The 26,550-nt window shown below is 39.3% G+C and overlaps 1 protein-coding gene across 2 annotated transcripts in view; it reads left to right on the forward strand.

Annotated features, from left to right (window-relative positions):
* Positions 1–26,550, forward strand: part of AFF2 (ALF transcription elongation factor 2) — a 342,722-nt gene that overhangs the window by 305,821 nt on the left and 10,351 nt on the right. For both annotated transcript variants that reach the window (XM_052673659.1, XM_052673658.1), the window contains exons 12-20: positions 382–503; positions 6,752–6,986; positions 9,078–9,217; positions 9,730–9,793; positions 13,024–13,160; positions 16,415–16,486; positions 16,852–16,945; positions 20,251–20,300; positions 23,301–23,515. In XM_052673659.1, the coding sequence (XP_052529619.1) occupies positions 382–503; positions 6,752–6,986; positions 9,078–9,217; positions 9,730–9,793; positions 13,024–13,160; positions 16,415–16,486; positions 16,852–16,945; positions 20,251–20,300; positions 23,301–23,515 (1,129 nt within the window). The remainder of the gene's footprint in view (positions 1–381; positions 504–6,751; positions 6,987–9,077; positions 9,218–9,729; positions 9,794–13,023; positions 13,161–16,414; positions 16,487–16,851; positions 16,946–20,250; positions 20,301–23,300; positions 23,516–26,550) is intronic.

Here is a 26,550-nt window from a genome sequence, read left to right on the forward strand (position 1 = left end):
GCAGTCTTTAAGTCCTGAGAGAAATACTTACTCAAGGAACTTTACCCTTGGACTTCCATTAAGTAAATGAATAAAAGCTGCATACTTGAGTAAGATTTGGTGCTATCAAGTCAGTCCATCTGAATTATTAATTACATTCCAGTGCGCTGAAGAAGATAACTATGGCATATGAGGTATTTTGCTTCCTAATTGACTGGCTATGTCACTGGTTATATAACTTGTCATGTGTCTGGAGCATGTTTAGCTCTGATTTCAGGTGACTTCTCTTAGGCCAGTATTTCAACCACTGCTACAGTACAGAAAATATACTGAGATTCCTGAGCAGCTCGTAATGTGTGTAGATGCTTGATTTTTCAAGTTGTACATTTTTTGTTAAAACAGTCGGAAAACCTGGAAACCTTTGTTGAAACCAAGAAGCAGCGCCTGGAGGACCCTTCAGCTTCATGCTTGCTCCCACCTTGTATCTCTCCAATACCGAATCACAGATTAACCAGCACTAAAGAGTAAGTTCTTTTTCTCTCATAACATTCAAGAGGGATTTCACAGTATCATTCAACCAATGTATTTGCTGTAGAGCCAAATGGGCAAGCGTAAGTAGCATCACTATTCCCATCCCAGAGAAAGAGGGTCCATGTGATTTTGGATGATCAGTCAGTCTTCTCATGGGCCACAGGAAATCAGAGTCCCACCACAGCCCAGAGTTACTCTTCTTTCACCATATTGCATTTCACAGAACCACAGAACCACACTCTTTAAAGGTTTTTTCTTGCCTCCATCATCCTTCACCACAGTAGAGCCAGAATGGGTTCTATTTGGTTGACTAGAAAATAGTTTTTGAGTTGTTTTCTTAAGAGATTATTCTCAGTTTTCTTGAATGAAATAATGACTTTGCCATTCATTTCAGTGGCTCTTATACTTTGTGTATACAGAAATGCCAGAGGTGAGAGCCTAAGTGATTCAGACACATGCATTGTGTTTCAGCAGACATAATCAAGTCGTTTGTGCCTTTCAGTGTCTTTGAGAGATGGCTGGAGTGTTTCATCAAACAGGCACCACATAAATAATGATTCTGATTATAATAATCAGAAGATTAACGTTCTATAAATAACCAAATAACCCAATTCCCTTCTGTCATCAATTTTTGTGCTTTTTTTTTCTTTTGAAATGAGGCATTGCTCTCTGCTTCCCAGTAGGACAAGCAAAGAATCAAATGCACAATGTGCTTCTGAAAACAATTCGACTGTTTTCGTATCTAACTTTAGAGAAAGTTCAAAAATCATTTATGAGACAGTGCACAGATTTTAAATCCCATAAAGAAGGTTGAGCATTATTTTGTTTATACCAGTGTAATTATAGATGAACTTCAGTCCTTGAGCTAACCCCTCATTGTACCACTGAAAATATCAGTTGGAGACTGGAAAAGGCAGATGATTTGAAAGTAACAGAGTGATCTGTAATATGTTGCACATTTGATAAACATCATGATGGGTGTTGCCTGACTGTCATTGCTAGAAATATGAGTACAAATATATTGCAGAGAGAATAAGGATTATCCATCCCCAACACCTCCACAATCCATTATAAAAATCTTTCTATTTTTGTCTTCAGCAAACCCAAAGGGTCCACCCCCAACCTGATGTTTCTTAATTTGAGCTTGTTTTCCAGATCATTAACTTGGCTCCTCAGAGCTTTCTAGCCTTTGATATTCTCTGTAAAAATATGATTGTGTCCATCGGTAGTTATTTCTATTTGGTTGTGTCCATCAGTAGTTATTTCCATATGCTATCTTTCATCTCATCTGCCTCAAGTTTTGAAACAAAACGTTCTGACTTCAGCTGCAGAGACCTGGATCACACAACATTTATTATTAGTGTATTTTGAGTTCATTTAAAACAAATGCAATATTATTTGATAATTCAAGTCTCCAACTCTATCTGATATGTCTCTGAATACAGATCAACATATTTCCCAATAGATTAGGGAGCTGACTGAACTGCATGACAACAAATTTCTGGAGAGCCCCAGGTTGTTTTTAAGCAATCAGAAATAGCTCTGTGTTCCACAGGGTTAAGCAGAATTTTAAGGGGAGGCAGAAGAAAGGAGAGGCTAAAACTATGCACTGTTCAAAGGCATGGGGGAAAATAACACTTCAGTGATGAAAGGCTGAAAGAAAGGCTTTGCTGTTTAAACCTTCCTCGCTTCCAAAAATCCTTCGTTTTCATTCAGAGCTGTCTATACGAGGACTATTAGAAATAAGGATGATTTGGCTAGAGCGGACAATGCTGTTCATCCATGAAGGTGCAATGTCTCATGGTGGGTGCTCTCTCTTGGGAAAAACTGTACATCTCTACAGTTAGAACATTTTTGGCTCTCTGTGCCAACAAACCAAGCATACCAAGGCAGACTTCAGAGACTCTCATTGGGTTTTTTATAGATGCAGAAATGTTTTGTCCAAAAGACCATGAACTCTGGAGTAAAATAAGGAGGCATTCGGGAAGAAACTGGGTGAAGACAGTCACACCTATGCTTTTGTAGCTCCTACTAGCTGACTATATGTGTGTTAGGTATTTAAATATCTTTCATAACCTGTTCCTAAGTGTGTGGGCTCAGTAAGCTGCAAGGATGCACATTTAAGCGAAGTATTACATGTCTAATGTGGACAATCATGTGCCTAATTCCTACCAGTTCCTATAACTACACGTACAATTTTAGTGTAGAAATTTCAGATGGTCAGTTATGAACTCCATTTGACAACTGGATAACAATTTTGTTTTATGTAGTCATTGTACAAGCAACTAGTTATTTCTTGTTCCTTCCCTCACACAGTCAGGGGCTCATGCTTTTTCATAAATCTGATGTGACACTCAAAATAAAATTGTTCAAACAATCATCATGGTATTTTCCTCATTCCTAATATTTCAAAGCATATGAAGGAATAAAGGATACTATTTTATGTCCAAGTAATTCATAGTAATTGCTTGAAACACTGCTGTGAGGCTGTTTTTGTCAGATCAGTTGCCCACTTTGCAGCAGAGAATTGCTTTTGTATTTACTTGATTGCCAGAGCAATTTTAATTTAAGCATTAATTCTGTGTGCTGCTGAATACCATTTGTGTCTGAATACCTGATCAGTAGATACAATCCAGACAGAGCACTATTTGACAACATTTGGCAGTTTGTAATAATACAGAGAGTTATGTGCTGATGCAAACTACGAGTCTGAAATCAGACTAGAATCATACTGGGGAAGCATGCCTGCCATCTAGCTAGGCTGATTTTCAAGATTTCCTGTTCACTTTTGTTTGACCTTTAACTAAATACGCACCTGTACTTCACAACATATATTAGTGGATCCCTTGGGTAGTCACAACGGCATTCGTTGCAGTTCATTCATGGCAGAGGCAACCTTCTACATCTGACAACGACTTCAGCTTCATTCAGTACGCTGCCATACGGCCCAAGCTAATGCTAGAGCGACCTTTCCCTGCTAACCCCCTGCAGAAGATCAGATACACCGTCAATGTGCAGCATTTCTTTGTGGACAAGGAGTGTAGAGGCAAAGGAAAGCCAAGTGATTGGCGCAGACAATGGCTTTTGTCTCACTAATAGGCCAGAGCTACAACCACATACCACAAGGAGTAGTTAAAGAAAGGGTAAAGGAAAGCAGAATGAATTGTTAGAGAAGATGGAAATTCTCTCTCCTTCACACACTGACCTCTTGTTCACTGCTTGCTTGCTTTCTGCCCTAAAAGAAATAGGCTGAAAAAAAAAAGAAAAAAAAAGCAGACGGGAGTCCTCTTGTTCCTTGATAATTGGCCTTTTCCGACACAGAGATTAAACTGCAGCTGGAAGACCATCAGTTCTGCTGGTGGTTTTTTCTTTGCACTTTTATTGTGCTTCTCCCTCGATTTTAAATATAGTTTAACTAATAATCATGTCAGCCAATTAAACCGTTGAGTCTTGGTAATTATTGCAATAAATTCATTCAGAATTAGTGATTACTGCAATCAAAGACTAGTTTCTTAGCCCATTAACAGTCCAAAGCAAAGCGATAATCTGGTTAACGGCTGGTAACAACCTATTTCATTGAGGTTATTGTTCACATAAATGCTTTGGTGTAAATCTGAGGGAGGTAACATTGCTAAATAATCAGTGTAATTCCCGTGAATCCTGTAAATGTACAGGATTAAGTCGGCAACCAGGAAAAAACTATATTAAGTATTGTCATTGGGTTTTGGATTTTTGTCATGCAGAAAAAATAGATCCTCAAGTGCCCTTTCAGTTGTAGTTATATTTTCTCACCACAGAATGAATTCTGCATCTTGGGTTGTTCCATCCTGTGCTTGAATGCAAAGCTGAAGTGAACAAAGCTTTGAGTTGTGTCCGAAAGGGGTGTCAGATCTCTGAATATAATCTCTCTTCTGGAATATATATATAGAATCAGAGAATCATAGAATCGCTTGGGTTGGAAGGGAACCCTTAAAGGTCATATAGTCCAACTCCCCTGCAATGAACAGGGACATCTACACCATGACTAAGTTGCTCAGAGCCTCATTTAGAGAAGGTACTTCTACTGTGGAACTTGCAACTTTCTTCATTTTTTTCTTGTGCTATTCTCTTAATCCCCCCATCTCCAAGTAGCAACTGAGAAATGTTTCACTTGCTGTGCATGTGCGGTGCGGTGCCCCATGCAAGTGCCAGAGTCTTGCTTTAGGCCTGGAAACAGGCAAAGATGTACTGAGAAACCTCACTAGTGGTTTCTACTGTGAAATTAGCCAGTCACTCACCTTCCATTTTCCTTGGGGCACTCTTGAGGTAGATCTGTAAGGCTCAGTTGCTGCTCCCTTCCCAAAGCTGTACCAGAGTGAAAGAGCTTCACACTCCTCTTTGTGCAGGGTAATTAGAACCACATCACTCTGTGCTCCCTTCCATATACATTTGTTAGACAGACCCACTGAACACCATGCTCAGGGCAGCCCACTGGCTTGGGAGGCAGAAGATTTCAGTTCTGCTCTTGGGTTTTTCATTAGTTGTGTCTGTTTTTCCTCTGAACAATTCAATAATGCATGTATGCTTTCTTGGAGAAGCATTTGCTTTCTTTTGGAAAATTTTCCTCTGGAAAAAGTTCAGAGTGTTATTTTACTATAGCAATGGTGACTTGTCTGAGTTCCAAAATACCCTTTGGTGGTAAGAAAGCTAGCAGATGGGGCTTTGAATGAGAACTTTTTGGAGTACATTTGCAGGACCACATGTGCATAAAATGTCTTCTCAAAGAATTGCCCATCTCCTCTGATCTGATTGCTTTCCTTTGATCTTTAGGCCCATGTGTTTTCCAAGCAGGAGAACATCCATACCTGCCCTGCTGCAAGGCGATATAAATTCTGTGCTGATTTTATTTCTTCAGTCTGAAGATCTTTAATATTACAGAATTTCAAATAAGTTATTTTAAACTCTGCTTCAGTTGAACTCAAAGAGTTTTGAGTAGAAGAGCTATAAAACCTGAAGCATAGGGGTTTCATTTGATATCGCTCTGTTGTGAAAACAGAGAGGCTGAAATATTTTTGTACTGCCAAAGGCCCAAAGTAGGGGGACAGACCGAAGCAGGTGTAGATACTGAAAATGCAAAAAAGTCTAGACTGCATGTCAAATAAGAAGTGGGGAAACATGGGTTGATTCTTCTCTTTTGCTTGTTACTTTAAAGCAAAGTAAATCTATAATTCCTGACACTGACTGAAAGCATCTAGGAATGAAACATAAATTCTTGTTGACTTAATTTGTTATTGAAATGTTAGTCAATAATCATGAAAAGTGAATGATTGTGTACTGCGCTATTAGATGTCCAACAAAAGATTAAAATTCAGGTTATCTTCATTGACTGAGTTAGAGCAGTACCTAATACAAAAATCTATGAGTAGATTAATATGTTAAACAGTCGCTATGGTGCTGTGTTGTTTGTTGTTTTTTTTTTCTTGATGGATTTGAGGGAAGAAAAGTCTAGCATGGTTTTTTTTGTTGCTGTTTTTACCATGTATCACAGCTGCCTTTTGTAGCCAGCTAACAATTTCTGTACATAAAACAGACAATAGATTATCATATTACTTGAGCTTTCATGTCAAAACCACATTCATTTTCTGAATCACCTCCACTTCATCAACCAATATCTGCTCAAGGGCTTTTGCCAGCAACAATGTATCATTTTAATATAGTGTTGAACATTGGTTTTATTCTAGAGGTCAAATAATCATTATCTTATTATTGTTACAGTTATCGTTTTGTAGTTGTTATGGAGAATTATTTTTGTTCACATGGCGTGTGCTATTATGCGTTTTTGCAGAGGTTGCTTATGTGAGCCCTAATCTACCTCTTTAAAAGATGCTTAATGTTAAATACATAAATAGCCATACTTGGTGTCAAGTATACTAACCTCTGTGCATAAAACTTTTCAGCACTTTGCTGAGTCAGAACCTCTATGACTCTCAAATTAAGACTGACTCAAATTAGCATTTAAAGTGGATGCAATTTATACTAATGCACTGCAAGTTGTCCTCCAAAGCAGGAGGTTTTCGTGGCCTTTGAAACAGCAGGGATAGCTCTTCTGTTTTCACTGCCTGTCTCCTTTTGACTTAGCTCGTAGGACTTGGGGGATCACAGCACATATTTAAGGGTTTTCATTAAGTAAAATCTGGAGCTTTGTACTATGGAGGAGAAACTGTGGTTCTTGACATGCAACTGATTCTTATCCGTGTCCCAGGAGCAGCAGTAACTCGGTGAAGAAGATGGCGAAGAAAAGAGAAGAGAAGCTCTTCCCTCCTCCATTATCCCCCCTGTTGGACGAGCCTGTGCACCGTCGGCACAGCACTGACAACAGCTCCTTCAGCCAAGAAACCAACGTCACCAACACCCCTCAGACCAGCAGCTCTTCCTCCTCGGTTTCTAAACACAGAAAGAATGAAAATAAATCTTCTTCTAACCCCAAAGGAATCTGTGTAAGTAACAAGACCTCAGTTGCTGGAAATGGACAAGATAAAATTACCTTTATTCTGGGTTTTGTTTCTTTATTTATTTTTCTCTAGTATTTATCCTTAAATCCTTACGTAGCCCCACTCTAGAGCAGCAAGGCATGGATCCATGCAGAGCTGTGAATAAATGACTCTTGCAAGTTCCATCTTTAGGTCAGCGTTAGGCATCTGCTTCACATAGTGTATCGTTCCCTGCAACTCCCTGACCTTCAGAGGACAGACTTTGTCCCATTCCCAATTGCAGATACAACATGCACCGTTTTCAAATAAAGCATCAAGAATACTGGTAACTTTAACATTAATAATTACTACAAATTCTGAAGCAAACTTAAGGTATGCCAAATCTTATGGACTAAACTAAACACACAGTAAAAATCTAACTGCCCATAGCACACTGAAAACTAAAATGTCTTCTCACAGGTTTGCAGGCTCCCAGTTTCTAGAAGTAAGGCGTATTTGCACCTCATCTTCATAAATCTTGTACTGGGCTTTTGAAGATCATGCAAACAGTGATTAGTTTTCCAGTAAAAACATCATTCTGTTAGAACCAGCTCGCCACTAAACATTTTTACATAGACAGTACTTTCTTGCCTTTCACCAGATTTAGATGATTTCATACTAAATGTACATGAAAAATAAACATTTGTACATTAAAATAAAGCTAGCAGCTGCATAGCAAATTGACTTTAAAAAAAAGAAAGAAGTAACATTTCACTTGGTCAGTTGGTCCTCTGCTTTTACGGAGAAGAGGGAAAACTCAGTTTTCTGGCTGATTTTAGAAAATGACTAGAACTTCAAACTTCTCTCTTAGTATCAAACCGTATCTTCGTATGACTGTCAGAATTAAAAGACAGGGAGAGAATTCTTCCACAGAAAAGGACGCGTAACCCCATTTTTTTATGGATCCAAGTTGAAGGAGGGAAGATTTAGGTTGGATGTTAGGGGGAAGTTCTTCACAAGGAGAGTAGTTAGGCCCTGGAACGGGCTGCCCAGGGAGGTTGTGGATGCCCCGTCCTTGGATGTGTTCAAGGCCAGGTTGGACGGGGTCCTGGACAACCTGGTCTAAATGTGGATGTTTGGTGGCCCTGCTAGGCAGGGGGGTTGGAACTACATGATCCTTGAGGTCCCTTCCAACCCGGGTGATTCTGTGATTCTGTGATTCTGTGATTTCACAGTTCGCCACCTTGTGAGAGGTTGTTGCCATACACTGTAATAGCAAAACTCAGAAGTTGCACTGGAACATAGGTGACAAATCGCTTCACCTTATTCATTCATCCCTGTTGCTTTCTGATATCATCGTGCCACTTCAAGCTGCAAGAGTAATATACATGCCTTCAAGAGAAACCAGTGCCAAAATGAACTGTGTGTGTCAGCAAGTAAGCTATGCTATGCAAAGAGCAAGGCCACTTCCTCTCACTCCCAGCACCTCCAATTTGGATTTTCCTTGTTTTATCTATTACCTTGATCCCCAAAATGTTTGTCTTCTAAAATATTTTTGTATTCTAAAATATGCCAGAATTCTTTATCAGTTCTTTGATTCATCTGTAATTTAGTTTATCTGGTTGAAAGTTGCAATTGCCTGATTTAAATACTTCTATTATGCTTGTATTTTTAGTCAATGCAAAGTCACAACTCCCAACTTTTCCTTTTCATTCTTTTTTCTGTTCAGTATAATAAGGATGAGGAAACTGTTCCTTGCTGAAATCTGAGCAGACTTCTCATCCACCTTACAATTATCTACTAATTCTGTAGAAAAACTGTTACATTAGTGTGATCCACCTCATACTGAGTTTTTTTTCCAGCCTGCAGCCCAACTTGGCTTTAATGATTGTGTTGTCAGTAGCACTGTGTTGTCCAGGTTGACTATCACCTTGGACTGGAGTCATAATGCCTAATTAATCTAATGGGGTCACGTTATAAAGGATGGAAGATGATTTCATGAGGTTTCTTGGACATAGTTGGGTAAACATGCATGTACCTTAGCTTTTTTTGAATTTTGAATTATGAATAATATTTGAATATTATGAATATTCAAATAATAGCAGTCCGTTTTTCTAGGAGGAAGAAACACACAGTGCACCAACAGCCAACACTGTTCTTGATACGAACCACCTAGAAACAGACGTCTGGTCTGCAATGCCAACTCTTTCCAATGGGAATTCTGAGTCCAGAAGACCTAAAATCACATTTGATGATGTGTGAGTACTATTAGATCTCTTTGTGCTAGTTGCATATTGGGTACTTGGGATTTCTGTAGAGTTCCCAGTGAAAGAAAAGTATCTTTAATTATTATGGTAGCATTGGGCATTTGTGTGGACAGTACTGCACAGTGGCACGTACAGTTTTAAACTTTACTAATGAACTGTTATCACTGATTAATGAACTCTCTGCTGATAAATGTTTTCAGATCATGAATGTTGGCTCACAGTAATTCTTCTTAATTTTTTTTTAATTAGTTTAAAATATTTTTCCTTTTCCTCTGTTCAGCAGACTTTAATGGCTCCTTTGGGTGGCCAGTTTCCACAGCTAGTTATTTTGCATTCTGGTAACTCATCAAATCTTTTAATATGGCAGTTTCAGATTAATATCAGGATAAGTGATAAGTAGGTATATACATCTAAATTGTTCTTGGAAGCAGTAAGCACTTTTCTCAATGTTGGTCCAACTGTGTGAAAACAAAGACTTGAAATAACTGATTTTGTCTCTTTAGGCTCCACAATGCAGATTATTATATGCAAGAAGCTAAGAAGCTAAAGCATAAAGCAGATGCATTGGTAAGTTTTCAAGACTTTTTTGTCTCTCTCCACTATGGAGCTGGGTATTACAAAAATTTGAATTCTTAATCTTTCCTAAAGCCTCAGAAACCAAAGGAACCCTTCCATGGACTAAAATATGCTTCAAACTGTACTCTGTAAACACACTGCCCACAACAAGCCAAAGACTGAGCATCATTCCTAGGCTTTAACACATCATTCACACTGAAATAAACTTCTTACAATAGCTGGTTTCTCTTCTGGGGAGAAGCAACAATCTTACTGTGGAAAGGATGTAAGATAATATCAGCAAAGTTGATGTGTTTTTGAAATTTGCCCTTATACTTGCTTTGAGCCCAAAACAAAAATACTGAAAGCTAAAAAAAGGCAAATTTCATCATCGTTTGGCAAAACTACTTGATATTTTAAATCCAGTTGTTTAAAATTTACAGGAATTGATTTTTTAATAGTGCATTTGTTTTTATTGCATGCTATTAGGCTGGTAAATAAAGACTGAACACACTTTTTTTTACAAAAAAAAAATCTTGCAATGAGGTAGTTCAGTGCTGGGAAAGCTTCTTCTCTCATTTTGTCCCAGATTAAATTGCACCTAAACTGGCCTAATTTTGCAGAGATTTGGTTTTGACAGAACTACCATATCTGATACATTACAATTCTGACAGATTTCAGCCATAGTTTGTTCAGTCCAACGTATTGCTAACACTGAAGTGCCTTTAATAGTCATTTGTTTGTAGTGTGGTCTGTGCTCCTCAATGCCGTGCAGTGCAGAATAGCAGCTCATTTATGCAGGCTAAGTGGAACTTGGTTCATCTATTTATTTAAACCAAGATGTCTTAGAGTGTGGCCATTCATTTCATCCCTCCAGTTCTTCTTCAGTTGTAATTTGGGTGATTATTCACCTGTCACTGATCATTTGGGCAGTTTTGTGTTTGCATACAGCGTCATCCTACAGCAGAGACTTTTGTACCTGGAAATAAATGCTTGTCAAAAAATAAAACAATGAAATGCTACGTTGTAAAAATTAAGAAACCACTGTTCTCCCTCTGCTGTCAGTGAGCTGAAAGGGTAAAGGAGAATTGATGCACCAAGCTGCCTGCTTCAGCTTTCCCTGCATTATCAGCGTGTTTTCTATGGGAGTTGGATGTGGGCTTTTGTCATCGCACCGCAATTGTCACCAAGGCAGCAGCTTCCCTCCCAAGGTACCCATTCAGAGGGGCTGTGAGCACCGAGACCTGTGGCCTGGCCCAGATCTGGCTTCATCACAATGCTGGGACCTCAGTCAGGAAGGCTGGCAGAAGTGGCCTGGCAGCACCTCCCTCAACTGGCTGACCTTTAGAAAAAGCACACATGGCTCTGGCACAGGGCTGCCTGCTCCACAGGCAAATATTTACAGGCTCAGGCTCCTGATGATCTCAACGTGTTATGTCGATCCGCTTTCCTCCACAGTCTGATTTGCTCCATAAGTGTTGACCTGTCTTCCATCCTCTTACCTTTGACTGTGCCTTGTGGAATTAGTGGTGTTTCTCAAGCAGAACTAAGAGGAGCAGGCAGAGCATGTCATGCCGCTACCCGCGGGCAGGCTTCTCCTGTCACATGCAGTTTGACACCCCGAGTGCTCCTACAGGAATGTGGGGCCAGACACTACGACTTGTTGGCAGATGTAGATACCCACCAACAATCTGCTTTTTGCTTTCCGCTACTTAGGTCTCAACCTTTCCCCCTGCACCCACCCACTCAATACAGCTGCACTCAAATTATCTCCATCTAACACGTTTGCTGTGAAAACCTGAACTGTTAGTTGTCCTATGGAAACAATTGCTTCTGGTTACTTGGTGCTGACATGACAAAGAACACGCAGAAGTGAAAGACGTGTTTTAGTGGTTGGAAAGATACTGCACGTGGCCTCCGAATATGTCAGCACACGTGAATGAGATGTGTCTATTGCTGTGCAGTGTCTGAGCTTGTGTGGCACAGAGATCTCTGGCGAAGAATGCAGCATTTTCTATCACGGGAGCAACCTCTCCTTGTCCTGCACAGCAGTAAGGAATCAGCTGATTTGGACACATTGCAGTATCCACTAACTGAGCTTGCTCTATTCTCAGCTGTGCTATGCTGAGATGGGGCAATTCCAGTTACTCCACTGGAGTCAGCATGGAGCAAAGTACAGGGGGGAATCCCATTTCTGTCTCAAACTGTGTGTAAACACTCAATCTGCTCCCTTTTGTAATACACGTGTTTTCTTTGGAAGACACGAAGCAAGGAAGTAGCAGTATATGCTGAGGAGTACAGTGGAGTACAGGGAAAACATCCAGAAATGTTTCCCCTTTTTAAATCATTCAGGTAATCCCTATCCATCGTACAAAGGCTTTGAATGTAATCAGTGTGCAAGTGCAGTGCCTGAAATTATAACCTTCCATGAATGCAGAGGGTAGTGCTTAAAAGTAGTAGCCACAAAGCCAGAGATGCTGTTACCTTGAACCAATATTAGGTGTTCTACTTAATATATTGGTAGAATAAGCTTCCATTTAATGAGTGAAAAACATAAGCAGATGCATCAAAATATTTTGATAAAGATATCCACAGAAATTTTTAAATGGCATAAAGTATATCGGATCTCTTCCATCCCCCTATCAAAAATGGAAAATGTTAAATACTATTATAAAATACTTACTATAAAAATGTCGTATATAATATTCATTACACATAAAAAAGAAATCAGGATGTCTAAGTCAGTTTAATCACAACCATTATGAGAGCTAAAACCTTTTGCAATAAAATCCTAGTAAAATAAAATATTTAGCAGTGCTATATTTTCTCCTTTTTCTTTCTCCCCCTCTTTCAATCACAACATAAATGATGAGGGCTTTTTTTTTTTTACGTCAACAGTCACCACAGATTGTGACAACTGACAAATGGCTCGGATCTGTTGCTTAACCCATGCACACTTGCACACAAACTTAGTTTTTATATTGAAGAGCAGTATTGATTTGCTCATTGCCTTTGTAAACCCATGGATGCCATTTGGCTTTCCTCTGTGCAGTGCCTGGCCATATATCACCTGAAAAGATTTGGGATAAACATACACCTGGCTTCAATTTCTGTATACGTTCACCCCTAACTTGTGGCCATGCTTTGCTTTCATCTTAATGCTGGTGTTGCTTTCTATTATGATCTGTCTGCCTCAAAATTAAAGCTGAAGGGTTTCCTTGATGATATCATTTCCATTTCAGCTGGAGAAGTTTGGCAAAGCAGTGAATTATGCTGATGCTGCCCTGTCCTTCATCGAGTGTGGGAATGCTATGGAGCGAGATCCATTAGAAGCTAAATCTCCATATACCATGTACTCAGAGACTGTGGAACTCATCAGGTTAATGTCCTTTCTGTGATCATTTTCATAAGCTCATTTCAGTCATAATTAGAACCTGCTATGTTTTAAAAAATATAATTTCAACGTATTAATGATTTGTCCAAAGCATCTTCATCTCAGAAGTCATCATAATTAGTTCTTGCCATTTTATTAATGTCATGGAAAATTTATAATTGATGGACACTGCTTTTATAAATTATCCCCTTTAGAGGTTATAATGTGAGTGTTATAATTTGCAATATTCATAAAATTAAAATTGAGATGTAGTGGGTGGAAGTAAAGTACAGTAATTTCACTGTTTGGCAATGACACTTGTCTTTTAGAAGGTGTAGTTTTATAATTCAGAACACTAAAGTGAGTCTATCAGGATTGCTATTACAAACCTTGTTTTTAGAGGTTTATAACATGGTAGTAAAAAAAAAAGAAAGAAAAGAAAAGAGCTGAAACCTGAAACCTGGCACTAAAAATCATAGTGGAAGGTGAAGGAAGCTTTTTGCTTTTATTGTGCTAAGAAAGTATACTTTTTAATGATGAATGCAATCCAGATGAATTCGCTTTAATGCAGTTTTGTAGACTTATGGGCTAGAATACAGATGAGAGAGCTTGTACTTACTAGTAAAATCAGTGTTTAAAAATCTGCTGCTGTTACCTGTATCTGTTTCATAATGTGTAGTTCATAGGAATAATGGTCTCCCAAGTAACTAAGGTTTTCTTTGCTTTACCTATGCAAATTATCAAAGTGAAATTGAGTAGGATTAAATTTACCTGTAAGTAGAACAATAGGATTTTCCTTCTTCACTGCGTATGCTGGGAATTTCATCATTGATGTCAGTGTAATTACTGGCAGTATACACAAGAGGTAGAGAAGGTGGTTAATCAGACCTCTAAGTGTTTGCTTTTCAATAGAACAAAGGTTGTTTTTTGGCATGCAGGATTTCAATATGCCAGATTAGCTATTAAAGGCAGTCAAAAAATAATGCGTGTTTTACATTTTGAATAAGTAGGTATTTACATTATAAAATGTATCAGATTTTAAGAAGCTCTTACTCTCAGGTTAATAATATGCCTGTTCAATATTTAAAACGTTGTTACATTCTGTTCTTTTTGAAGAGAGGAAGAAAATCAAAGAGATTACTCAACAAAAAATGATATTCACTCAATGTTTAGGATCCAAGTTCCTCAGGTGCAGTGGAATTAAGAAAATCTGTGCTGGAACTCCTCCTGTACTCTAGCAGCAGATAGTTTGGTACCTTTTGTGCTGAACTACATAACTACAGCTATACAGGAGGGCAAACTCACTTTAAAGAAGTGAGTAGTAGACACCACATTTTTTTCATTTTTTAAGGGAACCACGAAGCGCAGTTGAAAGTCTTGTTCCTCCACACCACAGTCTGTGTTCAGCAGTGGGTCTGGATTCAACAGCCACAACACGTGTGTGGCAGCTCCAAGAGCAGCTCCCCTCTAACCTACAGCTCCAGTGTGGGATGGAGTCAGCTGAGTCCATGGCTGTACCATGATGCAGCCAACTTTCAGCAGCACCTGTGTCCCCTCTGCCTTCCTCCACCCCACAGCAGAGCTTCCTGGCAGCTCCTGGCCCACTGAGGGGTGGACAATAGATAGACCTTGGCACAGAAGCAGCACCTGCACTGCTTCTGGACTGCTTTTTGAACTGCTTCTGATTGTAAAGGAATCTCTAGAAGTTCCTTACAGTTGACCTCCAATTTCCATGTAGCTCCAGTCAGGTGAGGTGAACTCTACCCCCTACCATCAAAGATGGAGCCTCGTCCATAAATTCGTGCATGCAGCATCTTGTAGGCAGAGGTTAAACTGATTTGACCATTTAATTGGCATCAGTAGACAGACGTGAAAAAAAGGTGATTGCCCAGCTGAGCGGCAGGCTGGTTCCAGTTCAATAATCTCTAGGGACAAATACAACTCGTGGGCTACAGCTGAATGCAAAACGGAAACATGCAGCAGTGCACGTGCACTTCTGTAATGTGGCTCATAATATTAACATAGATTTTTACTGTGGGCTATGAAACAGAAGGTTTTTCTCATTTTCACTCCTCCCCCTCTTGGAGGCCCATTTTTTTCCTTTTTGCATTATCTGTGTCTGACCTGAGTATCTGCATCAGACATCTATTTGTCAAAGCAAGCAGAGCATCAAAGAGATTGGAAATATCAGAGGTGTGACGTTCAAAGGTCTTTTGGTTAATGGTAATGCTAAAATGCCCAACGTAACATTGAAAAATCCCAAAGAAACATAGCACTCTGTGTTTGAGTGGACTCATTCAGTATGACTAGAACAACAATATCAAAAAGCAGGTGAGATAGGACAGGGAGGAAGCACATCAGGGGTTGTGCTACAGCTGCAGCCTGGGGGGTGATAATGGGGATGGTGAGAGGAAGGCAGGCTGAGAGCAGCACTGCCTGCCTGCACACCATTACCTCCTTGTAAATGAGAACTCATCAAGATTGCCTGGATACCTTAAAACTTTCTTATGCAACACTGAACCCTATTACTTATTCTAACACAAGTACCTGTGAAATTGCATTAGGGCTCAGAACAATGAGTTTGTGTGATGAATTGATTTTCAAGAGACTAAATGCATGACATGGAGTGTGCTCAGTTAAAGAAAAAAAATAAGAGAGAGAGGAGGCGTATCTGCTCAGTCTTTCATTGTCCAAATGCTGGAAAACAGCAATTAAACAGAGAAAGGAGACAAAGTATGTAAGATTTGTAAATTAATGGACTGCAGAACTTAAAAAACTATGAGCATGACCTTTCCTGCATTTAACATCATTTTCCATATAAAATACATAGAAAAAATGTATATATTAAGAACTCCGAAATTGTACTTACGAAAAGGATTCTGTAATCATCATTCAAGCCCAAAGTGTTTTATGTAAAACATTTTCCATATTACTTTACTCTTCAGCATACAGAGGGACAAGATCTTATGTACCTGTCCAACACTCATCAGAGGTGTTTGCAGGACTCTGCATCAGTAATATCCCCAGGAACAGTTCACCTTATTGGCCCTGAAAGTGGGTTGATGATTTTCTTCAGCCCTCCCAATTTTAAGTGGTGCTTTCTGTTGAATTTTGCATCATCTTACCGTTATGGAACAATGTGATCATTAGCTGTTGAGGCTGTAAGCTTACCTTTGTGCACCTGTTATTTTTCAGTATGACACTAGTATTTGTCAAAACAACTGAACACACGTTTCTTCTCTCCTTACCTTTCTCACAAGGTATGCAATGAGGCTCAAGAATTTCACAGGCTCTTCTGCCACAGAAGGGGACAAGAAACTAGCAGTTTTATGGTAAGTCCCACTGCGACAAGGAGAAGCAGCTGAAATCTTCAGGAGGACTTCAAAAGTACTGAATTACTTAAGCAGCTTACAGAAGATCATTATTCTTGTTTTCCATTAAACTATTAAAGGATAACTAATGGATTTCTTCAGCAGCTGACTAAACATTTATTCTTCTAATTTATATTCTTATCAAGATTGGATTATAATGCTTTTGACCTTTTTTTTTTCCTTTCATTTGCTTATGTTTCAAAACCTAACATTAGAACAGAAACCATAAAATATAGGCCAGCTTTCTTACTTTTTTTTTTTTTACCTTCAGTTTATAAGTTTCATTTAGCAGTGGAATTAACACAATCCTTTCCTAATTACTGCAGCTACCGATGCTTATCGCTTCTGTACTTGAGAATGTTTAAGCTAAAGAAGGACCATGCTATGAAGTACTCCAGATCTCTGATGGAATATTTTAAGGTAATCTTTATTCTGTTTAATTTATTGGTATGAAATGAAATTCATACTGGCACTGAGAGCTCTCACAGTATAACTGCATGACTTAGAAGTCCCCCATTTAACCTCTCCCCTGAAAAGTGTAGGGAGGGTGTCTGCAGGGGAGTGGGGACAGGAGTGATTTGAGGGATGTTTGGATTAGTCACTTGATTCAAAAGACCATACTCAGTAACTCCACTAAAATAACATTATTCTTAACTCTGTGTAATCTTTATGCAAGATTTTGTAAAGACTTCAGTACACAAGTGATTACATGCTGACCCCGCTCCCCCTCCCATCTCCCCCCCCACACACAAAGAACCATGATAAAGCAGTTCTTTAGGCTTCACTTCATTAAATTTAGTTTTGAAATTCAGGTAGATATGCTGAAGCTTATTGCAGACTCAGATTTTTGGTGGCTCCTCTGTAGTTGGGTTCAGCTATCTCCAGCATAAGTCTGCTTGCTTATAACAGCCTCAGTAGGAGCTGCCTTTAGCGCTCTGTTTCTGAGGAACTTTGGATAGCCATATCTATGTCTTGTTTTCCTTTCCCTTGAAAGAGCGGAGAGCAAGTGACTGTTCTGACTTAATGATATTTTCCTTTACTTTGGCAATTGCTATTTATCCAGTGTGAGAACAATTTCTTCCTTTCTCTAAATTATGGAACGGAATTTCTTCAGTTCTCTCAACATTCTGATATACATATTTCACTAGTTAACACAGTTTGAAGCATGCATTTATTTTTGTACTTGTTCACTACATGCTATTATGTTATTGTTTAGTTGTGCAGCTATGGCAGCCCATCCATCTTTTTCTTTTTTTTTTTTTTAAAGCCTCTTTGGCCCAGGCTTTGACTTACTGGTACTGCAAAGTCTAAATCTCCTAACACTCAGCTTTAATATTTTCATGTAAATGGTCATGAAATGGTTATTCTGCTGTAAAACTATGCTATGAACTTGCTACGAACTGCTATTCAGCCTGGACTTGACTGTTGTTCTATGTGTGATACGTAGACACTCGGCTGTGTCCATGTATCTTGGTAATTCAGTAACAGGACATCTGACCTTGTGCCTAAATGGAGGATGTCTTGAAGTCATTAGGGTTCTTGTGTTGCCTTCAGTGAATTTTCAAGCAGGAGTTTGTGCAGCAAATAACATTTGAACTGGGGGTGTTGGTAGCCTCAGCATTATCATGAAATGCATTCCTTTCACTTCGGATTTTATCCAGGATAGATATAGGTTGTCTCTTAAAAAAATGATTATTAGACTTTATCAGCAAACAGCAATGATCCATTAAAAACAAAGTAAGAGGGGACAAGGGAAGGGGGATGTGATTCTCTTTTCTCTTAGAATGACTTTACATTCTCTAGCTGTGTGAAGTAATGAGCATATATATGGTGAAGAACGAAGAAAATTAAAAAGTAATTAAAGAAAATGCCCAAAAAGCTGTTTTCAGGCTTTCTAATTGTAGCTGAGTATTTCAGCTGATGTTACTGGATGTATGGAATGGGCCACTGCAACTTGTTTGCTAGAAATAGCTTTTGAGTTTATACAGATTTTATGTTCAGGATCATTTTGTAGTGAATGCATGCAAGGAGAAAAGACAAGAATAGAGCTATTAAATAGATATTAGTTTTGTATTGCTGCACAGTGTCCTCTGTGTTCACTAGCAAGAACCTTTAATACAAATTGAATGGATTAACTGTTTTAATAGAATTGTTATTCAAAGTTTTGCATAATTTTAATTGTGAAAAGCAGTCCAGTGCTTGCAGCTGAACTGGAGATTAATATTTCGATAGAATTGTTTTTCCTGTTTTTCCTCACAACTGTCGCTGTTCAAATTGAAAACATCTGTAGACAGAGCTGGTTCAGATTAATTTCCAGTTAGATGTTTCAAAATAACCTTTTAATCATAAAAAAAGTTTTGAAATTCAGGAACAACTTGGATTAAAATATAGTCAAAATATAAATGCTTAAAATTGAAATCAAATTTTGTAAAATCTGTGGAAGTGGCATCATTTCACCTATTACACCTATGAATTTCAGGAGAATGTTTAACTTTTTTGAAAATATGTTGTCAGTAGTCCTTGATAAAAATATTCCAAATATCCTAATTGTCAAGTCCCTCTCATTGAGGTCTAAGTCTACAGATAGTTACTCCAGATACTGTTGGAAATGATCCCCAAATGGCAGAAACTAATCTCAAAGCTCATTTTTCATCTCTGAAGACATTCCAGAGCAGTTTAGGATCTGCCACTTTCTTGCTGGTGGCAAATACATGCTGGTGTCAAAAATATACATGTGCTCTGCAGCAAATGTTCTGGTTCATGCTCACATCTTTCATGAAATGCAGTATAGGCAGCACTGTTATGTTTTGGCAGTGTTTTCTGCTTTGATCAACACTGTTTGGCAAGTACAGCCATAATTAAGAAATCAGGGATAGGAGTTTACTCTCAGAATCAGTTGCATGATCCTGAGCTCCACTGAATCTCTGTGCCCCACATGGAACATGGTGATTATAGGGATCAGACTAATTTTGTAATAACAATGGTAATACTTTGCAGAGAATTTGGAAATATGTCTGAATTTTCACTCTGTGCTGACCTCTTTGCAAGGGACCTCAGATCAATTGCTTTCTTAGAGCACATGTAGATGGCTTCTGCCATGATACTAGTGATTTAATGGGAATTAAGAAAGGTACTATCCAGTCTGAGTCTTTGTAGAGAGTTGTACAAGATGCTACACAGGTGTGAGAGTCAAACTGAGTAAGCAGGTAAGGAAAGTCCATTCATGCAAATAAAATAAATAAAACAAGAGAATTCAAGCAGTTCCTTATGCAGAAGTTTTATTTCTCCTACTATCTGAATCTCAAGACAACTTCCCTAGTAACGTGGGGGAACTGCATTTTGGTAAGTCATCAACTAGAATTCTTTTTGGTTCCGATTAATGATTGCAGGCTTCCTTAAAGACAGAAAGTCATTTGCATTCTGAAGAACTTATTTTACAGACTAAGTTTAAATGGTAATTAAACCAACTCTTTGTAAACCACCTTTGTTTTTGCTGGGGCTTTATTGCATTTGCTCTTTTGTCAAGTGGCTTTCAAGCTACTGGCTGGAACCTACCTGTCATCCATGGACCACTTGTTTATGAGACCGATGTGCAGGGTTGCTGTTCTGCTACGTGCTCTGCAGCTCTTGCAGCTAAACCAGGCAACACTGGTTTAGTCCTTGGTATTAATGTACTTCATCCTTCTTGCATCTCTTTTATTTACATTTTGATTTTGTACTTACAGAACTCTTCAAAAGCCTCACAGGCCCCCTCACCTTGGGGCGGCAATGGAAAGTGAGTATTTTCTGCTAAGTACTTCTATCTGGGAACAAGTGTTTCCAAAATGGGTGGGGAATGTTTGGGGTGCCTTTAAAGGCAAAGGCAAGGCCATGATGCAGTATTTTGGGAGCTGCAGATGTGTTTCAAATATCCAGCAGGCTACAGAATTGATCTTAAATGTTAATGGTCACTATATCTGCCTTTGGCCTGTGGGGATGAGAAGTTTCCACTGCACTGAATTAGTTACCCATGTGAGCAATCCAAGGTGGACGGGAAGAAAGAGCTGTTACAGACCTTCCTCTTTGTTCCTCATATGTCTAAAAGCAGCTATGGTGCCTCTGTGATGAATTCTTTAACAGTTTCTTCTCCAGCTAAATGAAGGCCATAAAAATATCTGTTAATCAGCTAGCAAGGACCATGTTATTTCAGGAAGCCAAAGTAAAGTTAACCTTCTTTGCAAAGATTTTTCAGTGATTTGTTCAGTAATGAAAGACCAATGAATTTTTCGTTGATATATGAGAAGTGCATTTCAATAAAACTAGAGGTATAATAGTGGTGAAATTGTGAGGGCACTTAGTCAACCAATTATCAGAGGCTCTGTACTAACATCCTTGTCTGAAAGCAGAGTAATGCAGCTATGGTCTGCTGTTCAGTGAAGGTGTGTTGCCACTGCAACCTTTCCTACAACTTGTGACAACTATTGCCATCTGGCACATGCTTTTTACTGCTCCTTTCTCCTGGCCGGACATACAGATAAAACAAAGGAGGAGGATTTGACCTTTCATTCCTCTTTTGAGTAGGCTGAATTCTAGGTGAAAATTATTTTTGTTAATGGGTTCTTCCTGGTGATTCATGAGAAGAAACGACTGTTAGGCATTCCTGAGCAACCAAATAAGTAAGCAAAATAATAAAACTGTAGAGGGGCTCACAAAGAATTGAAATTTTCATACAAATTTTGTTCTGATTCAGTGCAAAAACAGAAATTTCGTCATTTTGCTTGAAGGAAAATACTGTCCTAGATATTATGAAATATTTTGGGATGTGGCTCTGGGCCTGATGCTGGCACTGGGAGACCCTCTGCCTTCCCCAGAGCTGCTGGCTCTACCGTTTCTTCTTATCCTTCTGCACTTCTCAACCAGATGGGGGAAAGGAGCCACATACTGCATAGGAATGACCAAACACCATCAGAATGTGGCACCACTGAAGGGAGATCAGTGGTCGGGTTCAAGAGGAGGAGACAGCAGGATATTCTTAAATCTGTTTTTTAACAAAGCAAAACTTATGTATTGCCATGAAGTGTTGTCTGGCTCAGGATTTCAAATTACCAAAAATCTCCGCCTGGTCTACTGGGATTTCTGGCCACTTTTCTTTGAAAGGATTGTGAACCTCTATGAAGTTGGCCTGAGTTCCAGGCTGGCAACGAAACAAGTTTTCCCTGGTATCATTACAGAAATGTTTCCCACCTCTAGTGACACAAAACGCAAAATAGAGAGATTTAATAGACTCACCACAGTAATGATGGCTGTGCACAACAGGGTAAATCCAATGAACAATGTGCTTTACTTGGCAGAAGTGCATCAGCTCATTGTAAGTGGCTGTAACAAAATATTCCCAGTCCCCTCAGATTCTTACGATTTTTAACTACTCCCAGACCTAACTGAGTATAGTTCAGTTCTTCTGTGCATTAAAGTGGCATGTCAAGTAACCAGGATGCTTTGAGACTTAAAAATAAAGCATCTGTGCCATAGGACATCCTCAAACCATAACACATAAGCTGTGTAAAAAGCAACTGGCTGCCGAATTAACTTGTGATACATCCTTTTTCCAGAGCTAGAGAACATCTTGAGGAGTCTTTTGTTGAGCACTGGGAATAGCAGAGCACTGCAGGAAAATCTGCAGCAAGAACTGTCACCGCTAATGCCTATTAGCCCAGCATTGCACCTGCAGGGTGTCTGTGCCTGGGTTTCATGGGTAGGGTCATTGTTGGTGGTTCATAAAGCCAAGAGGAACCTTTCTACCCTGGGTTTTGGATCAGGACAGTAGCAAGTCTGAGTGAGCTGTATGCTGTTGTACATCAATGGCTGCAGCTCTAGAGGGAGATTGTAACATCCCTGCTCAGAGAGTCTGGGGGTCTTTACTTCATGAACAGAGCAGCAGGACCATCTTGACCCTGCATTTCAAGTGTGTCCTATAGTAAACCGAATGCATTTGTCTAGGTAAATGCTTCCAAATGGGTGCAAGAGGAGAGATTTTTGGAACCCTTGATCTTGTTCACCGAAACCAATTTTCAAAGAGAATAGCTGAATGTGAGCATTCAGCCCTGCACAGCTCTAAACATGAGCTTGCTGTGCCTACCTCTATGCTGCCTGCAGCCAGTATGTTATTCATAATCACTGGTTTTGGAATTAAAGGAAAATCTATATTAGAACATTAATACTGCTCTAAGCAGTTAACTTAAACAGTGCTCTGTATAAACCTGTGCGGATGAAGTGTAGGCAATTAGAACCAAATTTCCACGGCCAGTCTTAAAGAATCCTATGGAGATATTCATAATCCTGCAGTACCCTCAGCTCCTAACGCTGCTCTGCAGGGTGCTTTTAAGACTCGCGCTTTACTTATTGTGATGACTGCATTTGGAGCAAACTGTTATTGTGGTTTCCACAAAATACTTTAATAATTGGCTGATATTGCACATTGAGTGTTTTCTAACTGCCATAGCAGCTTCTGGCAACAGGTAGAAAAATCATTTCAGCTATGAGATATTTCTTTCTCTGAAAGATTGCTCTATTTTTAGGATAGCCACGTGTGTGGTTCTTTTTTAAATAACATGTTCATTTGTAGGGAGAAATAAATTCCTTTTTAGCTTCAATCAGTCCCAATTTATAAGCTCTCCTCTCTCATAAAACCAGGAGATACTGTTGCACATTCTTGCCTCACTGGGGCGCACAGTTGGTTTTTCAAGTTGGAGTTGGCAATGTGCACAAAGGGGGCTCACTCTCCCTTTCTGTCTTGCAGGAGCACAGAAACACCATCACCTATGTCCCTGAGTCCATCCCCTGTCAGCTCTGCCGGAGGCAGCGCAGGCACCACTGGCTCCTCCTCAGCAGGGACCATCACCATCCCTCAGCGCATCCACCACATGGCTGCCAGCCACGTCAACATCACCAACAATGTTCTGCGAAGCTACGAGCACTGGGACATGGCTGACAAGCTGACTAAGGAGAATAAAGGTGCCCTGCATGCTTCTTCTTTGTCTGCTTGGGCTTATCTGCTTTAGCTTGCTTTCTGTTCTCGTAGGACTTATTTGGAGTTGGACCCAAAGCAACCACATCTAAGAACACAACTGTGACAGCTTGAGCAAACAGACTAAATCTGCTTGCTGGTCACTGTAGCCAAGGCATATCTTCTCTTGTCAAGCACAGAGGGGAGATGTGTAACAAGCTGAATGTGGGGTTATCAGAGCAGCTGGCAAATAATTTAGCAAACATGAGCCCCAATTGATGAGAGCTTTTGAGACTGCGAATTCATTCACAGTTTCAACTTCTCATAGAGCACTGAGGTTATTTTCAGACTGCTCTGTCAACTGGTTTTAAGACTATAAAAATGCTGGTTGGGATAGTAAGCAAACATAGGATGTCATATTTATGCAGGGAGTCTGGTTAGGACATGCCTATTAAAAAACACAACCTTGGTTCTCCTATTTTGGATTGCAAATCCACTTCCTTATTCCTAACATCGAAATGTATGTCTTTACTACAGTCATTTCAAAAGACTTTTGCCAAGTAGTTTTAAAGTAGGTTATATTGAGTATAGTGGAGTTGCAGAGGTGCAACTGAAGGGACAGATTTGGCCTATCTGTGAGCTGCCCCATAATTATTCAGATTCCAGCCATGGGCCTACACAAATTACTGACAAAGCTTTCTTTCATACTGGAGGTGCAGAGCCTAACTGGGGACTATTCTCATCATGAATTGGCTCATTCTTCTAATAATACCAGGATTTCAGGTGTCTGGCTTCCCCTGACAAATGAGCTTGCTCAATGCAGGTTGATCTTAGTCCCATTAATGTCAGTGGCAAATTTCCACTGAATTAGAGAAACCAAGCTTGAGATTTATAGGTCTTTATGTCTGAATAGTGGGTCATAATGATCTATCCCTGGGTGAGGACAGAAGTTCTGTCCAGTCCTCCCTACTGCTTCTTGCCTTTGTTTGCACTGGTTAATTTAGTAGCATTTTGGATTTTTTCCATATTTACATCCATTTTCATAAAGTATGAAAGTGATTCCCTGTCAAATGTACTGCATAATATTACAGTGGGAATGCAGAAGGATGCTCTGATAGGAGAAGGATGGTGATAGTCTTGTAATTAGCCCTCTGTGTTGTGGAGTTGTTAAATGTTCTGCTTGGTATTGAGTCAAAATAGCTCAGGCATTCAGCCAACAGACAGAAAATGTACCCAGCCACTGCTGTTATCAGCCCTAGAGCTGGATGAGAAAAAACCTGCTGACTCTTTCTGCTTTTCTCCCTCAACACTCTTCTTTGTTCTCCTTTTGATTTACAGACAGATAAGCCCAATTCTGCAAAGCAGTACAGAAGTAATCTTTATTCAGATGAGCAGTCCCTTGCCTTTAGTGGGACTGGATGCATAAATAAGAGTTTCTCACATGAGCAAGATATCTAGGGTTGTGCCCTGTTCCTCTGTATCTTGTTTCACAACCTGCAGCCTTGTTACAGTGAATGGAAAGTTCATGTTACTTCAAATTTCATTTAAATGTTATAATCCATTGTAGAGAGATCAGAGTTTCATATGCGCTATAGTGTCTGTCTTTACATTTTATCTGAAAAGATGTCTCATTTCTAATTAAGTACTAGATTTAAAGTTGCATTTTTAAACACAATTAAACTGCAATTTGAAAAATGCATGCTGTAATAAAAATATATGAGAAGTGCTGTGATAGTCATATCTATCACATGACAGATTTAATTTGGAGAAGATATATCTTAGACATTATTTCACGAAAAATATTATAGAGTTTGATTAACTCTACCTGAAATGATATTTAGTACTTGTCACCTGTATCTCTCAAATCATTCAAAACCCCAATATCTTGCTGGATGGGACAGGACTGACCAATTATTGCACTGCTATAAGTAATCTTATCCAGCTGGACCGTATGTTGCCATGCACAAGCTCTGGTTCACTGGCCTGGGGACTGAGTGTTCAGCATGTCTCATGAAAGCAGATGGGACAGGTGCAAACCTCAGACTCTAACTTGAAGCCCAAGTAAAGAACAAATCTCTTGATTTCTGATTTAGGGGTGTTTAATCAGACAGTTCATCTTCAAAAAAAAAAAAAAAAGAAAGAAAAGAAAAGAAAAGAAAAGAAAAGAAAAGAAAAGAAAAGAAAAGAAAAGAAAAGAAAAGAAAAGAAAAGAAAAGAAAAGAAAAGAAAAGAAAAGAAAAGAAAAGAAAAGAAAAGAAAAGAAAAGAAAAGAAAAGAAAAGAAAAGAAAAGAAAAGAAAAGAAAAGAAAAGAAAAGAAAAAAGGAAATTTCTTGTTTCCTGGAAGTAAGAGCTGTCCTTTCCCCCACAGTCCCCTCCAAAAAAGAGGGGGGAAAGGAAGGAGGGTTGGAAGAGAGGGAGAGCTGGGAGGAAAAAGAAGGATTTAAATGGAAAATGAATCTTCTGTTTTTGTGGTCAGCTCTCATTGTTTCTGTTGTCTTCTGAATCACAGGGGCTGTCTTGCCCAAGGACATGTCCCCAGTGAAATAACACAGTTCAAATAAAAATGTGGGCCCATCATTGCAACGTTTAATAGCCTTTACTTCTGGGTCTTACTGCTGTCATAGATGTTTCTTCGCTCATGTCCATGCAGACACAAGAGATCTCTGCCACATTATCGGAGCTTTGAAGCTTCCCCATGTGCACGGCTGTCATCTTAGGTTTTGTGTTCCTCTAAATATGCCACGCTCCCAGTTTGGACTTGACTCATGTCCATCTGGCTCAGAGCAGGAGCCAGAAGCCTTTCTTGTCGGCTTGACAAAAGATGTGCCATTAAAATAAAAAAGCATAGCAAGAGGAAGAGCAGCAGAACTATGACCTGCCAAGCCGATCTGGTTTGAAAAGAAAAGCAGAATCAATCTGCCGTGTACCTCTGGTTGAATTTTGCCATGTCCATGGAGCTTAGAATGTGTGGGAAAATAGATGGCATTTGTTATGAAACCTGTATCTGCAGCCAAAATGACAGGCTTCCCCAAGCCAACCCAT

Source organism: Tympanuchus pallidicinctus, unplaced genomic scaffold, assembly GCF_026119805.1.
Source record: "Tympanuchus pallidicinctus isolate F22 unplaced genomic scaffold, pur_lepc_1.0 scaffold13, whole genome shotgun sequence".
Lineage (NCBI taxonomy): Eukaryota > Metazoa > Chordata > Aves > Galliformes > Phasianidae > Tympanuchus > Tympanuchus pallidicinctus.